The following is an 18,859-nucleotide window of genomic DNA, read 5'->3' as shown; positions in this document are numbered from 1 at the left end:
TTATTTGAACCAAGAGATGGATGGATGAGTCTGGTTGATGTCTGTGTGCTGTCAGAGAGAAGCGGCAGCTCTCTAGATCAGTGTTGGACTGACAGGACAAGGACACGAGCTGATTGGAGCGGTCTGATTCTCGGGATTAAAATTTAGAGCAGGCGATGTGCAAATCAGCTCATTTGCCAAAGAGGATGAAGTCGGTCGCTGCGAATAGCAAGCAAATATGAGATTATGTTTATGGATTTATTAAACAGAGGTTACATGGCCAAGAGAAAGCCACTATATGTAAAGAGTCTATGGTGAATTTGAAGAAATCACTTAAGCTTCCAGCCTGGTAATTTTCTCTAAGTGGTTACAACAACAGCCACCATGACACTAAAACAAAACCCTTTGTGGATCTTCAGACCTGAGCAGTTAAAGTATTTTTTATAACGCCACATAAAAAACACTTATGCAGTTTGAGTAAAAAAATTAAACGTAACATCATTTGCTTACTACAGGATCCAACACTAAATTTTGTTTTATTGATAATTTTAGACTGAGGTGTACTATTTGTTTCTGTTATACTATAAATAAATAATCAGGGCCGTCGCAAGAGGGGTGAAAGGCCCTGTGTGAACTTGATGTGCGAGGAACTGACGTGTATGTGCATGAATCACAGTCAAACGCAGTTTCTCGCTTTTAAAATTGATGTTTTAAATTGTGCGTTTTTTTGTATTGTTATAAAACGAGTGGTATGTAAGTATGTATCACTTAAAAATTCCCAATGTAATTATACAAAATCTTAAAATATCCAGAATATCCTAATATCACATTTTTGTACTAACTACAGCTAACATTGTGTTGAACTTGCTTTTATTATCCTAAATGCAAATTGTTGCAAACAAACATAACTACATAACAAACGTAAAATATTAGCTTTATATATAAAAATTACCAGTACGCAAAACAGCAGCATGCTGTTGTTTCTAGGGCAGACTGGCATTAAGAAAAACTATGCTATTTGTTACTAAAATACACACCATGGGAGCAATGGGAGAATTTAATCAGACGCAAGCACATGAAAACAACGTTTAATTTGTTCACTGAGTTTTCGTGGCGAAAATATCTTCTATTCTTTTGTTATATATTTCTATTCATTCTTGTGTTCATTTAAAAACGAAAAACTGAAGTCGGTTCTTAAAGGAGCCGGCTCATCGGACCCATCACTACCGGCCAGGAGCGAGACCCTGTGCGGTCGCACATGTCGCACAGCCCCTGCGACGGCACTGTAAATAATATCTGAGAACAAATATAATAAAAAAGTAATTAGTATGACATCCTCATTATTATTTGCATACTCAATTGTAATTTGTCTTTGCATACACTATAAAAAAATGGTAATTTTAAGAAATTTTACTTTTTATTTTTACAGAATTTTCACATATTTTGAGGTAAAAATTACAGTTACAGACAGTAAATTTACAAGTTGGGTGTAAAATGAAAAACATGTCATTTTACTTTACGAAACATGTTATTTTATGTTTTGTTCTGGTGCCCCAGCTGTGAGTACATTACCCTTTTTAAAATATATATATATATGTTTTTTTGTACAGTGATATTCAAAACTGTATTGTCAACTTTTACTCAACACAGTGACAGTATTCTTTATGTACTGCTGACTGAGAAATGGCAATGGCTCTGATTACTGCATTACATTTATTTATGTATTTATTATTATTATTTTTCTGCCGAAATTCTGATATTTTGTTCAGGTGATGCAAATCTAGTTTGACAATAATATGTTAATAATGTGTCTATGTTAATTTTTATTTAGCATGAAATAAAACACAAACTCTTTGCTAATTTTCAAATGCCCAGTATATACATTCAGGTATACATTAGTGTACCATTATTCAAAGAGAATTTTCAAAAGTGACACAAAGAACAGCTCATACCTGTATATATATGGTAAAAAGAAAGCAGTTAGAAGAGGAATATATGAAACGTGGTAATTGAAGTGAAGTTGTTTTGTTGCGTTTTAAGTGTCTGCCGTGAAGCCTGGGTTGTCTGATTGATATTTGGGTGCTATGGAAGCTCATTTGAAGGTAATGTTTTCCACCTCCATTTACATCCCACGGTAGCATGGTAATGGCATGCCGGCAAGGGCGTGTGGATCAAGGTGACTGGCTCTCTCTCTTCCGTGCTGGGCTACTGATGTCTCCCCACAGATGGCCCACTTTCCATCTCCCATCACCATCACATCCCCACTGACTGGCTATGTATAGAGGAGACATAACAGGCTACAGTACATGTACATGTCTCAGCTCAGTGGCCCGTATTAAGAAAATGAAAAATCGAATTTAAACAGATGGGACAGAGAGGAAAAAGGATGAAAACACTGAATTTAAAGTTTGTGTGCCGTATTTTGCGCAACCTGCATCTTATTTACCAACCAACAAACTATCGCGTCCAAGAAGCAGAGGTGGAGCGACACTGTATGGTCCCTGCATGAGATCCCGGTAGTCAAATACATCATCCATAACCTACAATACTGCAATCTCACACGACCAGGAATACAGCTATAACCGGATTTGCACAATTCTGAGTCAAAACAGCAGGGAGTATAAACAAACTATACCGTACACCCAATTTGTTTGGTAAACATTTTTAGTAAATTCCCCCTATGGGTTTTAATAAACTTAATGTACGTAAAAAAGTAAAATGTATTATTTACATAAATAAATACATAAAGGTAATATTGCATAAATAAACCAAGTTTATTGTGATAACTAAGCTTATTAAATAACGTTAAGAAATAAACTTCACTAATCCAAACTTAAGTCACCAACAAGCACAATTCATCCCTTCTCACTTTACAGGAAAACTCACGTCCAGCGATTCTTGTACGACCTCCGTTTGTGATTCCGCCCCAGATTTCTCCATTCATCCACTTGCCGTTATTTTGGGGGGTAATTTTTTACCATGACTGCGAAGTGCCCCCGCCGATCCGGCTACCTCTCCCTCCTGATAAATAAACAATGCACAGACCTGACCTTTGGGTTAACAGGTTTTTATGCTCGCTCTACTCAGCACTCAAACTGATTCAATTACCACAAAGGTTCGGGAGCGTCCATGAATACAGAAAAAGCTCGCGGCCGGCGTGGTGAAACGCCACATAGGTGCTCTGCTGGCAAATCCAATGCGGCTCTCAGGAGAAATTCCTTAATTGTAAATAATTTTACCACATGAGACAATCAAGTCACCTTGAACGGGAACCACCCCTCCTTACTTCATCCCCGACCGGCTTTCCTCCGCTCAGCCGCTCACCCTTTCGGTCTGCAGAGGCAAAGTGTTATTTAAGCTTTACTGGTCTGCGTTAAATTCCGCAATTTGAAGGGCTGTTAAGTTTTTCAATTGAAATTTCATTTAAGATGCAGGTGCTTTTGATTTTATTGATGCTTTACTGCTCTCAGGGTACAAGCAAGAACACAGTGCAATAACAGCAGTCGGCCTCAATCAGGCGTCGGCAACAGCTGTAATCTCAGGACATTTGGAATACTTAGAGAGGCCTTTCCTAGGCCACTATAAATCGCTACAGCAGAAGGGAAAACAAGAGCGCGGGCCGCCGAGCCTTAAATCACATTTATAAGGATTTGGTTAGCATAATAATAACACAATCAAGTGACAAGGCAGGGGGGGTGTGAAGGAAAGAGAGGATTATTTTTAGCATTGTAGAGGTCCTTGTGACAACACGATAGCTTTGAAGGTTAGCGCCGCTGATGTCAACCAGGACGGATGTCGGTGTGCTAGTTTCGAGCATTTGTCTGGTATGATGATGCCTTGAAATCAATGTCAAATGTTAAACAAAGGATTGAAAGGAAAGGAGAAGAAAGATTTGAAAGATTTCTTTTGTTTTCAGATGAGGGATGGGCTTGCGATTTGAAAGAACATGTTGGTTCCTCATAATTTCAAGGTGAACCACACACCTGTGGATGTTTTACCCATATCACAAGATTTGAATAACAGCACATGGTAATACATAATATGAAGTCAATTCTAAAAAATCAAATGGATATAAACACGCACAGTGACATTTACTAAATAAAACGAATCATGAATACATGACCTAAAAAGCATCAAAAATACTATAAAAAGATGGTAGCTATTCGCAATAACCCAGCAATAAAGGATCAATAAATCAGACACGGGCACATTCTGGCTGAAATAAAGAGTTGAACTGTATAAGACTCGGATACAATGAATTAGAAACATAGTAAAAAGAAACTATAGGACACCTGCAATTGGCCCTCCAAGCCCTTTTGTGTATGTGTCATTACAAGCCCACAGGCTCAAAGACTTTGGTGCTCGCAGACAGGGAAGACAGACGTAAGAGCCCTTCTACATGCTAAAGTTTATGTTCACAGAACCGCCTGTCAAGTCAAAGGGGTAAAAATTCATGGATGGAATTACATTAAAAAGATGGTTATAAAATCTTAATGGAATGATAAAAAAGGAGAGGAATGGGGGCCTTTTGAATACTTAAAATGCTCATACATCTTCACTAAAGAGATTTCTAGTGTTCTGAGATTCTCATGCAAAAGGAAAGCCTTCAAATATGTATTTCCAGTGTAGTTTTTGATATATACCTCATAAAATGCTTCAAAGATAAAAGAAGCGGAAAGCTTTTTTGTAATAAGTTAAGCATTCACATTTTAAGCTTATTTAAAAAAAACATTTGAAAAGCATAGTTCACCCCAAACAAACGTACCTAATAAACAAACCGTGACTTTTATCATTGAATCATTAAATAAGGTTAGGCAGAATGTTAGTTACCGGAAGTCCCTATTCACTTTCATTATGCGTAAAAAAGACAATTAAAATATTTCCTTACATTCCACAAAAGAAAGTCATAAAGTTTTAAAATCCCATGTTTGCGTGTAAATGATAGAATTTTCATTTTTATGGTGGACTATCCCTTTAAATATACATAAGATTAATATATATATATATATATTAAAGGAGTAGTTCACTTTAAAAACTGCCCCCATTCACTTTCCATAGTAATATTTATTCCTACTATGGAAAGTCAGTGGAGGAATATTTTTGAAGTGAACTACTCCTTTAAAGGAATAATTGACCTTCAAAAGGAAAAGTATGTCAAGTCTGTCAGGGTGTCATTAACTCACCCTGTTGTTATTTTAAACCTGTGTGATGTCCTTTTTTCTGCAAAACACAAAAGAAGATATTTTGAAAAATGTCGCTAACTAAAAACCGTTGGTCCCCATTGACTTCTATTGTATGGACACAAAACCAATTCAAAGAAATGGGGACCACTGGTTTTCTGTTATCAACATTGTTCAAAATATCTTCTTTTGTGTTCTCAGAAGATAGAAAGTCATGAAGGTTTGAAATGACAAGAGGGCGTGTAAATAATGACATAATTTTCATTTTGAAGGTGAACTATCACTTTAAAAGATATATATAGCGGCTCGTGCACACAGCTTATAGCGTGGGCTTTGAAAGTCTCACACAAAGGTGGAGAAAAGTCTCTAGAGGGGATTTCTAAATTAGAGATGAAGATGTGTAGGCATACTGAGACCCTATCAAAGAGAAAAAGAGCTAAAGAAAATATGACATACGCTTTTCTCCTATTTCACCTTGCCCATCCTTTCCTCTTCCTTTATCATGTGCCCGGCCACATTATTTTGAAGAATCTCCTCAATTCTTTTCCACTGTTAATTTAGTGCGGCTTTGCCGGTACTATTTCACGTTGATGGGGCGGCTGATGATATGTGTGAGAGTGTTTATTAGCGGAGTCGGGATCCACTAAAACTCACGCCTTCCCCATAATCCTGCCGCAGGAGCCAAACGTGACGCACCCGAAGGCTCTTCACAGCCCATTTCGGAAAAGAAATAAAGGGCTTTTCTCTTTAACAATAACAATCATTTCTCTCCTTCTTGGTAATGCCCACCTGTTCTCAAAGTCATAACCCCTGCTGCAAGGGAAAAGATGTGCAAATAGAGCCAGAGTGAAGGACCGATGGTTCAATGACACATGCAGATGCTTTGATTTATAAAGCACACGCTGATCGGGATTTGACGTGTCGCTTGTTTGGGATTAGGGTGAGATTTAGGAACACTGCTAATGTGGCATGCTGAGACATCGAGGCCTGGCCAAGAAATGTTGAGTTTAACAGTAGCTGGACACAAAATGCATGTGAGATAATGTGAGATATCCTTCTGCATAAGCATTTAATCGAAAGGTGTGTTTTTCAAATAAAGGTCCAGTGTATGAAATTTAGCGGCATCTAGTGGTGAGGTTGCGAAATGCAACCAACAGCTCACACAAAGAACGCCTCACCCCTCCCTTTCGAACAACTATTGTGTCTGACACCGTACTAAGTTGTCATCATGTATTCGTTTTTTTGCAGAAGGTGATAACGTATTTATGAAACGTGCTCTGTAGAGCAGTTTGACCGTTTATGGATACTGTAGATGAACATGGCGAATTCCATACAAGGGGACCCGCGGTGTATGTAGGTATGAAGGTAATAAAAACATAATGCTTCATGAAGTAAGGTCTTTATACGCCTCTGAAGACAATGTTATGCATATTATATTGCATTTCTGTCAATTGATCCTCCAATAAATTATACATTTGACCTTTAAACTGAAACTGAAAGTAAACCAGCCAATTATTAAACTACAAATAAACATACACAACTGTTGAATTAATAAAGCTCCTGTATTAAAAGCTATTTAATTCAATACTTTTTAAACTGCTCTGATATTCAAGGCATGACAATGTATGAGACCCTCTTAGGGAAGAATGGAACTTACTGAAAAACATAATAGACATCCATCCAAGAATACTAATTGTAAGCTGCAATATAAAACATGGATTGACAATGTACATACACACACACACACGCACACGTACATACACACACACACGCGCACACGCACGCACACACACAATAGCAGACATCCAAGACAGGAAACCGAACAAAACGTGTGTGAATGTTACTCAGCTCACGTAGTTCAGCTCTCAGACAGAGGGAATGCTCATCCCAGAAGCAGAAGTTGTGGAGTGCTGCAGGGCATTGTGGGGAAAGGGGGGGTTGTCTCTAAGCAGGGTAATGAAGAGGTGATGGTCCATAATACAGCGCAATCTGAATGTATGCAAATACTGGCTCAGTAATTATAATGTATGTGCTAATAGGCTGAAGTATAATTAATTTATAACTTAGCAGTGAGTGTCTGTTATGATCCTTAATATGATTCTATTACAGTAATCAGTCCAAAATGACACCGGCAAGGTCATGTGGAAGAGGCATACCTTTAACTAGTGATCTCTGCCCACTCTCTCTCTCAACACCTGCTCTTCTCTGTGGGAGAAGACTCACAGAGGAAGTGTCTGACACGTGCTTAAACACAACGCTCTTTGTGTGCTTAATGATTTTCTGTTGCATTCCTGGACATTGTGTGGGTATGCGTGTGTGCCGGTTGTGAAACTCACTGTCTTGCGTGGTGAAAAGAGAGACCCAGGGGCTGCTGGTTTCTCCGTGGCTGTTGGACACCAGCAGTCTGAAGTGATACTCTGTAAATGGTTTTAGTCCTGTCACCATGTGACTAAAAATTGTAGTGTCATTGTCCATTAACCTGAAGACAGAAATATAAAAACACGAATTAACAAAAATACTGTATGCACAAAACTTAACAGCATACGTAAAAATGTTGACTGGTAAAGGTATACACCACCCAAAAATGAAAATTCTGTCATGAACAACAACCCCCCAGTTGTTGTTCTGTTGAACACCGAGAAAGATATTTGGGAAAATGTTAGCAACTGACATTTCTGGGGCACCATTGACTTCCACAGTAGGAAAAATGATATGGTGGTCAAAGGTGCCCCAGAACTGTTTGCTTTCCTACATTCTTGAAAATATCTCATTTTGTTCTCAACAGAACAACAACAAAAAAAACGATACAATAATTTTTCCTACTATGGTAGTCAATGATGTCCCAGAAATGTCAGTTTCTAACATCGTTCCAAATATCTTTCTCTGTGTTCATCAGAACAAAGAAATTTATACAGGTTTGGAACAACTTGAGGGTGAATAAATGATGACAGAATTTTCATTTTTGGGTGAACTATCCCTTCAATACATGTATTGAAACTTATGTTATTTTACTTTACTAGAATTAAAACTTAAACATTTTTCAGTTTATCAAAATCAAATCAAATAAAATACTGGCCTAAAATTATTGAAAAAAACTTGAAATAAACAAAAAAAATTGAACTGTTGCCTCAGAAATGTTATTACTAATACTATTATAAATAGTAATACTACTATTTATTACTTATTTTATTATACACTAATATTATAATACACTAATTATTTTGTTGCCTCAGAAAAAAACCTAAATATGTTTAAGACACTAAAATTATAGTAATAAACAAAAATAAAATAAAAATAAATGAATCGTATATAGCAACATAAAAAATAAGCAAATAAATAACAAAATTACAAAAGCATATAACAAAATTGCTAAAAATGTAACTATATATAATACAAATATAAACTTAAATTTAATCTTAATTTAAAATATGAATAAAGCTACAATAAAACAAAAAACAAAACTGTAATAACTCTGGTTGATGAAATTAAAATATTTTTTGTATATTTAAAAACCTTAAAAAAATATCTGTTTTCTTTTCTGTGTTAAATTATTTTCTTGGTATTTCTTATTGAAATAAAAAAACATTTAATTTGGAATATGTATTCTTCAGAGTGAATAGAAATGGACCAAAAGTGCCAAAATTTAAATATATGGGGTATTTAAAATGATTATAAACAACATCCCTTCTGTAAAGGCAAATCAAATCAAAAGTGAGTTTTGCTATTTGAATATGAACGATTTCAACTTAGAACGCAATCTGATATTTTCATTGAAATAGATATGAAAAATCTAAAACTCACGCTGTATTAAATGGCTTACAAGTCTTGCTGATTGGAACAAATCTTTGCCGGTTTTTAAGCAGCGTCAACTTCAACACCGACCCACAATCAAATTTACCATGGAGTATTATAAATAAATCACTTGAACAATGAAATACATTTCTAAAGAATCCCGGGAAATGAGGGTGATATATAATACATGCACCTAGTCATTTATTTATTACAACAGAATGAGAATTCCCCCATTTCTGATTAAACTGCAATTTGTTGTCAGGAAGCATGTAATGCATACATATTAGATCAAACATTTGTTTCTTTTTCATATGGGTTTTTTTCCATCAGGAGAACCCCAGTGAAGGCCTGTATATCACATTCCATCAGCTTTCAACCGCCTATGTTTCACTTTCTTTTCTTTACATAAAACAGCTGCAGATGTACAAGGTGTCCAGATACACATGTGTGAAATCAAAAGCCAGTATGCAATACATGATCATATCATAGACAACATGTAAGATTCATCTTTTCACACATATGCTTTTTGTTGCCTGCATTGTAAAGAACCGTCACTGTTTCTAACTGAAGATTTAATGGGATAGTTCAAATTCAGAACACAAAAGAAGACATTTTGAAGAATGTTGGTAACCAAACAACGACACTACCCATTGACTTGCAATAGTTTTGTGTCCATGCAATGGAAGTGAATGGGTACCGCTGTTGTTCGGTTACCAACATTCTTCAAAATATCTTCTTTTGTGAAAGTCATTCAGGTTTGAAATGACAAGATGATAAGTAAATGATGACAATTTCAAAAATCAAAGTCACAAAAATGTATTTCTTGCACTGACTTACTGTATGACAATTACCTGTGTTCTTTTGTGCACATATATAGATGTGTAAATGTCACATTATAGTGGTGGCCTAGATGTGTATCTAGTGTGGAAAAGCGTGTTTGCAACACAGGTCCATATAAAGTGAAAGGTCTTACTGGTGAACTTGTGTGGAAGCTGAGGTCCTCATCTGAAGCCGGTAACGCAGAGGTCCGGGAGCGTTGGGGCGCGCTGGTGCAGCCCAGGCCACCTGCAGTGAGGTGGGGGTGGCAGCTGCAAGCCTGGGGGGCAGGAGGCCATCTGGAGCTATATGTAGACAGAAAAAGGCAGAGGTCAAGTGAAGCAGAGAAAAGCCCTGCACAGGGAAGCATATGCTGAGGACCATGACTTTTCTGGTGATGTGAGAGTCTTAGGGGTGAGAGACTGACAGTGTCTACTGCACTGTACCCACACAGCGTGGGAAACAAACATGCATCATATCCACACTGAGGCCTTCAGTGGATAAGATTTGGAGAGGTTTTGTTTTTAAGTAGTGGCTGTTATGTTTTTATATATGTTTTAGACTGATTCCAAATTTAGCTAGTACAGGAGTCAAAGGGCTATCTATAATCTGTGCATATCACACAAAAAGACCTGAAGATAGAAGACAGACAGAGAGAGCAGGAGAGAGACCTCAGTTTTTACAGACAGAGAGACAAGAGACAGAATGTGAATGGCACTTGTCTAATGGTGCGGTCAGCTCTCGGCTCTTTTGATTTACAAGGACTTCCTGGCCCCTTCTGAGCCTTCTCGCATCACTTCTGAACCCGATAATGCTGCAGCTTACTCTGAGAGTCAGTGGCTCTCAACACAATATCAATAGTCATGGTGCGCGCGAATGGCATGGCACGCCAGTCTCCGACCCATGCATACGGGTATGAAAGGAAGATGGCGTGCCCATTCATTCACCTTTTGCTCTTCGGAACCAGCGAGGCATTTGTTTATGATGAGCGATTTTCATCTTCTGAGAAGACTACTGGATCTACGACGCAGAGCAGCAGACTCGTCCTCTTTGTGTCATTTTGTTAGCGGACCGAGAAATTGTTCTAAAAGAACAATTTCTAACAGTGTGCACTTGTCGCCAGACATGTCTTGCCGTTGTTCCCTTGGATGCGGCGCCTTTGTCCTCCAACCCTACGGGCATGATACCTGCATCACATGCTTGGGTCGTCAGAATGCTGAGGTAGCATTCATGGATACGACACCTCCGCACTTCGAGCACGTCTATCAAGGTGTTGTGGTCACGGTTGGCTGTATTCTTCCTAGACACAGCCACGACTTCGTCTGCTTCCCGTTCCACGGCGGCTGCCCAGCCATCCGCAGCGGCGAGCGGCGTTGGTGAAATGGGGACTCCCATGGACGTTAATCCGCCGGTGCCAGCCCCTCCGCGACACCCGCTCCGGCGCATCGACCCCTGTCAGCAGCCACCCAGGAAGAGATCTACAAAACGGCCCTGACGGGGAGACCCCAGGAAGGGATCTACAAAGCGGCCCTGACAGGGAGACCCAAGTGAGACCCAGGACATCGGGCAAGACTCCAGCCACCTGCCACCAGCCATCGGCCCCTGCCCCTTCCCACCTCGTACCGGGCCCTTTTCAGGAGGGCCCGGTACTGATTCAGGAGCTTCCTTTCTCGCTGGGTGTTTCTTTCAGCAGAGTGCAGCCTCACCTCTGCGTTGCGTCATGCCGATTCCAAAGCCCTCAGAACTCTCCACCCGACGGTGCGTCGTGCAGTGAAGACTACAGGCAGGTAAGCCAGCAGAACCGCCCGCTTCCCCGGCATTCCCCGGCAGCGGTCATCCCGCTCGGGTTGATGCATATGAGACCGCGTCAGCACTGCCTTCAGAGTCGGGTTCCCTGGAGAGCGTGGCACACCGGCACGAGGCGTATCTCCATCACGCCCCACTGCCGTCGCACCCTAGCCCCTTGGACAGATGTCACCTTTCTCCGAGCTCGAGTTCCGCTCGGACAGGTTTCGAGGCGCGTCGTAGTATGACGGACGCCTCCCTGCTCGGCTGGGGTGCTGTGTGCAAGGGGCATGCAGTGTCGGGTCTTTGGACGGGCCCCCGCCTGCAGTGGCATATCAATTGCCAGGAGTTGTTGTCTGCTTGGCTTGCTCTGAAGAGGTTCCTTCCTCTCATTCAGGGCAAGCACGTGCTTCTCTGCTCAGACAGCAGGGCTGCCGTGGTGTACATCGGTCTACATTCGCTCACGGCAGATGTCGCAACTCGCCTGATGCCTCCTCCTCTGGAGTCAACAGCTGGTGAAATCCCTGCGGGCCACTCACATCCCGGGCGTTCTCAACCAGACAGCCAGTGCGCTGTCTCAGCAGGTCATTCTCCACGGAGAGTGGCGACTCCACCCCCGCGCCATCCAGCTTATTTGGGAGCAGTTCGGGTTCGCCTCCCTGGACACCATCCATTGTCCGCTTAGGTACTCCTTGACCGAGGCCCCCCTTGGCACGGATGCCTTAGCACACAGCTGGCCACGGGACAAGCGGAAGTATGCTTTCCCCCCAGTGAGCCTCCTTGCACAGGTCAAGGTCACAAGGTCAGGGAAGAGGAGCATCAGGTGATGTTAGTTGCGCCCTACTGGCCCAACCAGACTTGGTTCTCAGAGCTGACGCTTCTGACAACGACTCCCCCCTGGCCGATTCCCCCTGATGAAGGACCTTCTTTCTCGGGGAAAGGCACGGTATGGCACCCGAGACCAGACCTCTGGAACCGCCACATCTGGCTCCTGGATGGGACTATGAGATCCTGCGCTATCTGCCACCTGCAGTTGTGAACACCATCACTCAGGCCAGAGCTCCTTCCCCCAGGGGCCTGTATGCCTTTAAGTAGCGCCTCTTCTCGTCCTGTAGGGCCCCGCACTACTATTCCCATGAGATCTCCCCACTGGTGAGACCGTGCAGGTACTTTCACGTGAGGCCTATAATATAACAAAAATAACAAATATAATAGTATTATTATCATAATATAAATAATACACTATATTATAATTTAATATAATATACAACAATAGTTGTTCATAATTGCATCAAAATCTTATTTTAATCAATTATCAAAAGTCATATTTTGTGTTTTTTTTGTCCGATTCTTGACACTCTACATAACAAAACTGCCTGGAAGCCTATGAAAACATTTCGCCCATCACGAAAGCAAACAACTTGATTCTGGGTCTTGTCTCAGTGCTTAGGAAAGATTCCGGGCAAAAATCATCTATTTTGAGGAGCAATCTAGCCAGCATCAGCTTCAATAATACAGCACTTCAATGCTCCAAGTGAAGTCCTTTCCTTAAGTGAAGCCTCATTCTCAATCAACCTGCCTCTTGTCCAGCCACAAGAACTCAATAACTGTTGATTACTTAAGTCATTTCGCCCGTGCTCAAATAGAATTGCTTCGACAGAATACATATTAGAATAGAATGTGCCCGCGATGGGCGAAGCAATAAAGAAACAACAACAATGGGTTATGTAAGGGAGAGATCTACAAAAACAAAATACAAAGACAACAATCAGGTGTTGTTAAACAAGCACAACCTAACTACAATGAATTAATTTCTTGGTACCCATATTACTGAAAACAGCTGGTATTTTTAATGTATTGACGTACAATTTGGCAGCTCGTATCCCATGACCTCATGGGATGGAAAAGCATCTGATGCATACTGAGAAATCTCTGCCTGATATTTCTTGCATGCTGAGATTTCAGACATAATTCTCATTTTGCATACTGATTTTTGCATACTATATAGTACGGAGGTATGTGATTTGGAATGCAGCGCTGGTTTCACAATCCCTGGTGCACAGATAAAACGATCAAAATAAAACCAACTAATTTTCATAGACAAAAAAAGATGTTAATACTTTGATTGATGAGCGACAGAACTGTCAATTATGTCAATAAACAGTATTGATATCCCAAGCTGTTGAGGGACTTTCAAAAGCCTGACGCACCCATGCGTCATTTAGCGGGACAGGGTGACAGTCTGATTGAATGGAGAAGAAAGAGACAATGCAGATGTCCTAACCCAACCCCTCAGGTTGGCATGCAGGAGCGGGGACGTGGCTTGCGCTCAGCGGGGGTCAGTCTCATCACTCAAGTCAGCAGTCCAAAATTAGTTTTACTGCCAAGCTGCAATTTTCATAATGTCCATGTGCTTGTATTAGGCAAGGAAAAGCTCAACAGAGGGACGCCGCTGCTCTGAGGACAGTGGATGGGGCTTTGCTGGACAGACTCGAGCATAAAAAGCCATTTTACACTTTCCCCATCTGCCTGTGCTGCTATGGATTGGGCAGGAATAAACAGCGCAAGATCCGGCCAACCAGTCGTAAACATAATGATGATGATGAGCATATGGAAGGGTCTGGACCATGTCCCTACAGATTGCAACAGCTCAGATATGCCAATTTTACTTTAGATACAGTAGTTTGGCCCTGGAATAAACACATACACACTGTCTAAAGCTCCCTTCACATTGACCCACAACTTCCAGTGTCAATGTGACCCAAAGTCATTTGTCGTCTCTAAGAGTTTGTGATTTTCTGTGACACGATGTAGCTTGTGACTCAATGGCCATTTAGATGACAATGTTTTCAATGGAGAACTTTTGTGTGTTGTTAACAGACAAAGTGCTACTTTTTAAAAAACAATACAGCTAGCATTGTAAATCCCAAAATAAAAAAAATCAACTGGCCTGGCATGCACAACACAGTTTTTACTCCAGGTGAACGCGTTTTGACAATGTTTGGATAAAAGCGTCTGCCCTGCAAAAGCTGCTATAAGAAGCTCTATCCATCAGTGTTACATTTTTTGGACAAATAAAAGACATCTTATCTTACTTTTACCATTTTTCCTTCTTTTTTTTATCAGGCATTGTAAAGCCATGGTCAGTCATGCAGTTCACCAGTAATGCTACTGTGTTTTAGTGACATGAACAAACAATACAGGGACTGATCCTATGTTCACCATTGCAAACCTGTATGTACTTTCCCGCTGAGGAATAAAGAACACATCTACAGCATTTCCTTTGACAAAGTTTGTAGGGAGAGAGAGAGTGCGAGAGAGACGGTGAGGAGGAGAGTCTTACGAGAGTAAGACACCCCATTGACAAAAGAGTTAATTCCTCAGAGCCTTATTTCATCAAACAGTCGGCATGAAGCTTCCTTTGTTTCGCTCTCCTCCTTTCTCAGGTATATCAAAAGTGTCACTAATCATTTTAAACTATGCACTTTTATGTTTCGTCTGTATCCTAAGCCTTCCACCCCGTCTGTTCTTTGATATAACAAGGACAGTTTGAGACAAGGCTTCAGTTCAGCTAAGACAAACCAAAAGATCTACCGAGAGAAGCGGAGGGAAACGTGTGGTATTTAAAATTTATACTTCTCGTGTCTTTGTGTTGAACTTGAACAATCTCGCAGAACTTTAACTCGGGCTAGCTGCCGTTTGTAACGGGGCCATCGGAGACCGATTGGTCTGTTTCTGAAGGCCGGGCATTAACGTGGAGCGACGTTTACAGGTCGGCTTCATCATCCGAGAGCATGCAAGGCCATGTCCCGTTCCTCGGAATCAATCCTCGATCCATACGCGCTCCTCTGGGAGTGAGAGCCACGTTCACCTGCGTGAGAGATGAGACAGCGGAGGAGCTCTGCGTTTTCAAATGCTGATGTTTGTTCACGAAATGTGTCCGAGCAACTTCATATTCTTTTCCCTGTAGGAAAATTGTTCTTTCAGCGGGTACAGAGGGAATGATAATTATCGTAGAATGGAGGGGTTAAGTTTCACGCAAAAAGTAATATTACTGAATCTGAACATGTATCTTTATAAAAGAGTTTAATAATAGTAGTGTGTTGGTTGCTTTATTGAATCGCTCTTGGTTGTAAGAATATAAAGGAGACAGCGATAAAAAGAGATTTTTTCCAGGTCTATGTTGCTGAAAGGGTTGCAGTGAATAGCCACCATCATTTTAAGACACACGTGACCACCGACCCGACTTGCTCCACCATTCCTTCCTCTAAACACAATGGTGGGTCGGTAAAGCAGAAATCACTAGATTGTCTTTTTTATCCCCTCCGTGGTAATTTACCCTTCCCTTAAACACATATAACCCAATGCGTGTCACATGCTTCCCAACAGCCGTCCTCTGTATAAATCAGCTTAATAAGTTCCCACACCATTAACTAAAAGGAAGGATGGACTAAGGCCTATTTAACCAATGAGTTGTTACCTTTCATTTGCCTGAGAAGGTCGTAAAAAGGAACATTCTGGAGCCATAAGAGTCATAATTAAAATCAACAACAATTTAACAGTGGGAAAGTGTGGCTCCTTAGTGCGGCAATAAACTTATAGTGGTTGGTCTTGTGCACGCACGCTCTTATCAGCCACTGGCATAGAGAGAAAATGGCATGTCTTTACATCACCAGCAGCGGGCATTGTTCTCTGTCAGCCAGCAGATGTCCAATGTCTCCCCGCTGGCCCCATACAAAGCGACGTTACGGGGCCCAGAAGAGTCAGTCTGATCAAACGGCTCGCTCTCTGCCCGTATGGAGACATGCGATTAAATATTACAGCAGAGAATCTGCTATTGTATCTCAGCGACAGGTACGACTAGCCAGATCTACAGTTTAGAAGCTGTCTGTTAATAAAACAGCGTGTGCGTCTTGGTTCTATGCCTTTAATATTAGAGTTGCAAAATAAAATTTGATTTTCCTTTTTTCCGTTTCTAAAAATATACTTTAAAGATTTCATTTTTTGGGTTTGTGTACACCACACAGCGATACCCATTGACTTGCATTAGTTTTGTGTTCATACAATAGAAGTCAATGGGTACCTGCGAAGAAAGAAAGTCAGACAGGTTTGAAATGACAAGAGCGTGAGTAAATGATGACAGAATTTTCATTTTTTTGGTCACTTAGAGCTGAAGTACATCACTCTTAATAAATATAAATTGTCAATTGAAATTTGTTTTGCTATTCATTTACAGTATATATATATATATATATATATATCAGCGTTCAGGACAGTGTGTTTGGTACTGACCTCCTGGTGGTAGTGAGACAGTGGTGGGCGAGCTCTCCACACAGCCCTGACTGTTACAGGCCTTCACCAGCATGCTGTAGTTCGAATAAGGCTGAAGTCCTCCTATGGACACCCATTGGCCCACATTACCAATGCTGAGCAGCTCTCGGGTCTCTGTGTCCGGCGTTTCTACACTGCTGAAGTTCTGACCTGAAACGCAGAGACAATTTTGAGCATCTGTCCGAACCTCCATTAAAGGATCAGAGCCACGCTGACCCACGGACGGCTTCGGGAACTCACATGATGATCACTTTGCCGATAAGCTCTTAAGTACAGATCCAATTTTCCTGGATCACTGTCACCGTGATGTCACGGTGATATACAGTATAGACATTTGTTTAACAGATCAATCTTGTCCTATGAATAAAAGTCTTATTTTCTTTCAAAAAGCATTTTTACAGGCCGAGGGGACGTCGACCACACTTATGCACAGTGTGTGCGTATGTGTGAACAGCAGTGCCCTGCTGACACAGGGAAGCCCGGCTTTGGCTGTCTGGGTCTTAATCCAGAAATGGGGATTGATTGCTCGGCCAGCCCAGACATTGATTCAGCACACAGGAAGCTGGGCTCCATGGCAAAAAACACAGCATCAAAATAGAAATACTGTACAATTTTATAAATAACCACAGAAGAAATATCTGTATCAGGGAATATTGCCAATCTGAAGAAAGCATTATAAAAAGCATGAAAAATAGGAAGAGAAAAATAATCAATTTTCAAGTAATTAAGATGTCTACTTCATGTAACTATTTAAGTATTTGAAAATGTGCTTGCATTACAAATTCAAAATCCAACTTGCACTCATACACAGACAGACATATTCAACTCTTACAGTTTTGGCCATTACCATCACATCACATAATCATTTGTGATGTGAGAACAACAGTTGATGTCACCAACTGCCACCAATAGAAAAACATGCTGGATAAACAGGTTTTACTCACACGTGTGCATAAATAATATACTATATATAAAGTATCATCAGCACTCAGGTTTCCGTTTCCCAGTGGAAACATGCATATTTCGTCTTGGACATCATTTGGTGAGTCATGGAATTTAAAGTAATAGTTCACCCCAAACTGAAAATTCTGTCATCATTCACTTACTCTCTTGTCATTTCAAACCTCTAAGACTTTCTTTCTTCTGCAGAACACAAAAGAAGATATTTTGAAGAAAGTTGGTAACCGAACAGAGCCGACACCCATTCACTTCTTTTGTATGGACACAAAACCAATGCAAGTGAATAGGTGCCAGTTAAAGACATTCTTCAAAATATCTTCTTTTGTGTTCTGCAGAAGAAAGAAAGTCAAACAGGTTTGAAATGACAAGAGGGTGAGTAAATGATGACAGAATTTCACTTTTTGGGTGAACTATTACTTCATGGAGCAGTTCACAAAAAACCTCCTCAGTCAATTATAATCGTGTTTCTCAAATCTAAAAACTCAAAAGCCCACATGGCTGACTTTCTTCTAAGGAACAATAAAAAAAATCTATGCAAAGAAAGCAAATAGTGACCACAGTTCTATTAAGCAAGACTTTAAGTGACAACTGTCAGTCTGTTTTGGTTACATAAATCATGTCTGCAGAAGACTTGGAATACACTGTACCTCACAAAAGTGATATGGATTACTTTCCTAACACTTTCATAGAGCTTTTATGCACTTTCTGAAGCTTGACAGCCTTTACTTCCCATCCCCTTTCCACTGTCTCTTTAACAAAACAAAAACATGCAATAATTTCATCCTATAGTAGACTGTCATTAATTCCCACACATCACTTTAACACACACTCGCTGGCTGTAATGCGTTCAGTCAGACCCATGCATGTGTGCACATTAACCAAGAGGTCAAGAGCCAAGCCTCCGAGTCCCCAGCCACCACCACTTACTGTAATGCAATCGACCGCAGGATATACGGCCCTGCTTGCAAATTAAAAGGGAATTAATTCCCCCACGTTCTCACCTCTTCTCTGGACCA

At 40.6% G+C, this 18,859-nt stretch overlaps 1 protein-coding gene across 1 annotated transcript in view; it reads right to left on the bottom strand.

Moving 5' to 3' along the window:
• ush2a (Usher syndrome 2A (autosomal recessive, mild)) overlaps positions 1 to 18,859 on the bottom strand; it is a 205,958-nt gene that overhangs the window by 81,701 nt on the left and 105,398 nt on the right. The window contains exons 38-40 of the mRNA XM_057343361.1: positions 16,845 to 17,033; positions 9,925 to 10,072; positions 7,496 to 7,638 (exon numbers count right to left, since the gene is read on the bottom strand). Of these exons, the coding sequence (XP_057199344.1) occupies positions 7,496 to 7,638; positions 9,925 to 10,072; positions 16,845 to 17,033 (480 nt within the window). The remainder of the gene's footprint in view (positions 1 to 7,495; positions 7,639 to 9,924; positions 10,073 to 16,844; positions 17,034 to 18,859) is intronic.

The sequence above is a fragment of the Triplophysa rosa genome, linkage group LG10 (assembly GCF_024868665.1).
Source record: "Triplophysa rosa linkage group LG10, Trosa_1v2, whole genome shotgun sequence".
Taxonomy (NCBI): domain Eukaryota; kingdom Metazoa; phylum Chordata; class Actinopteri; order Cypriniformes; family Nemacheilidae; genus Triplophysa; species Triplophysa rosa.
This window is presented reverse-complemented; position numbering and strand designations above follow the sequence as displayed.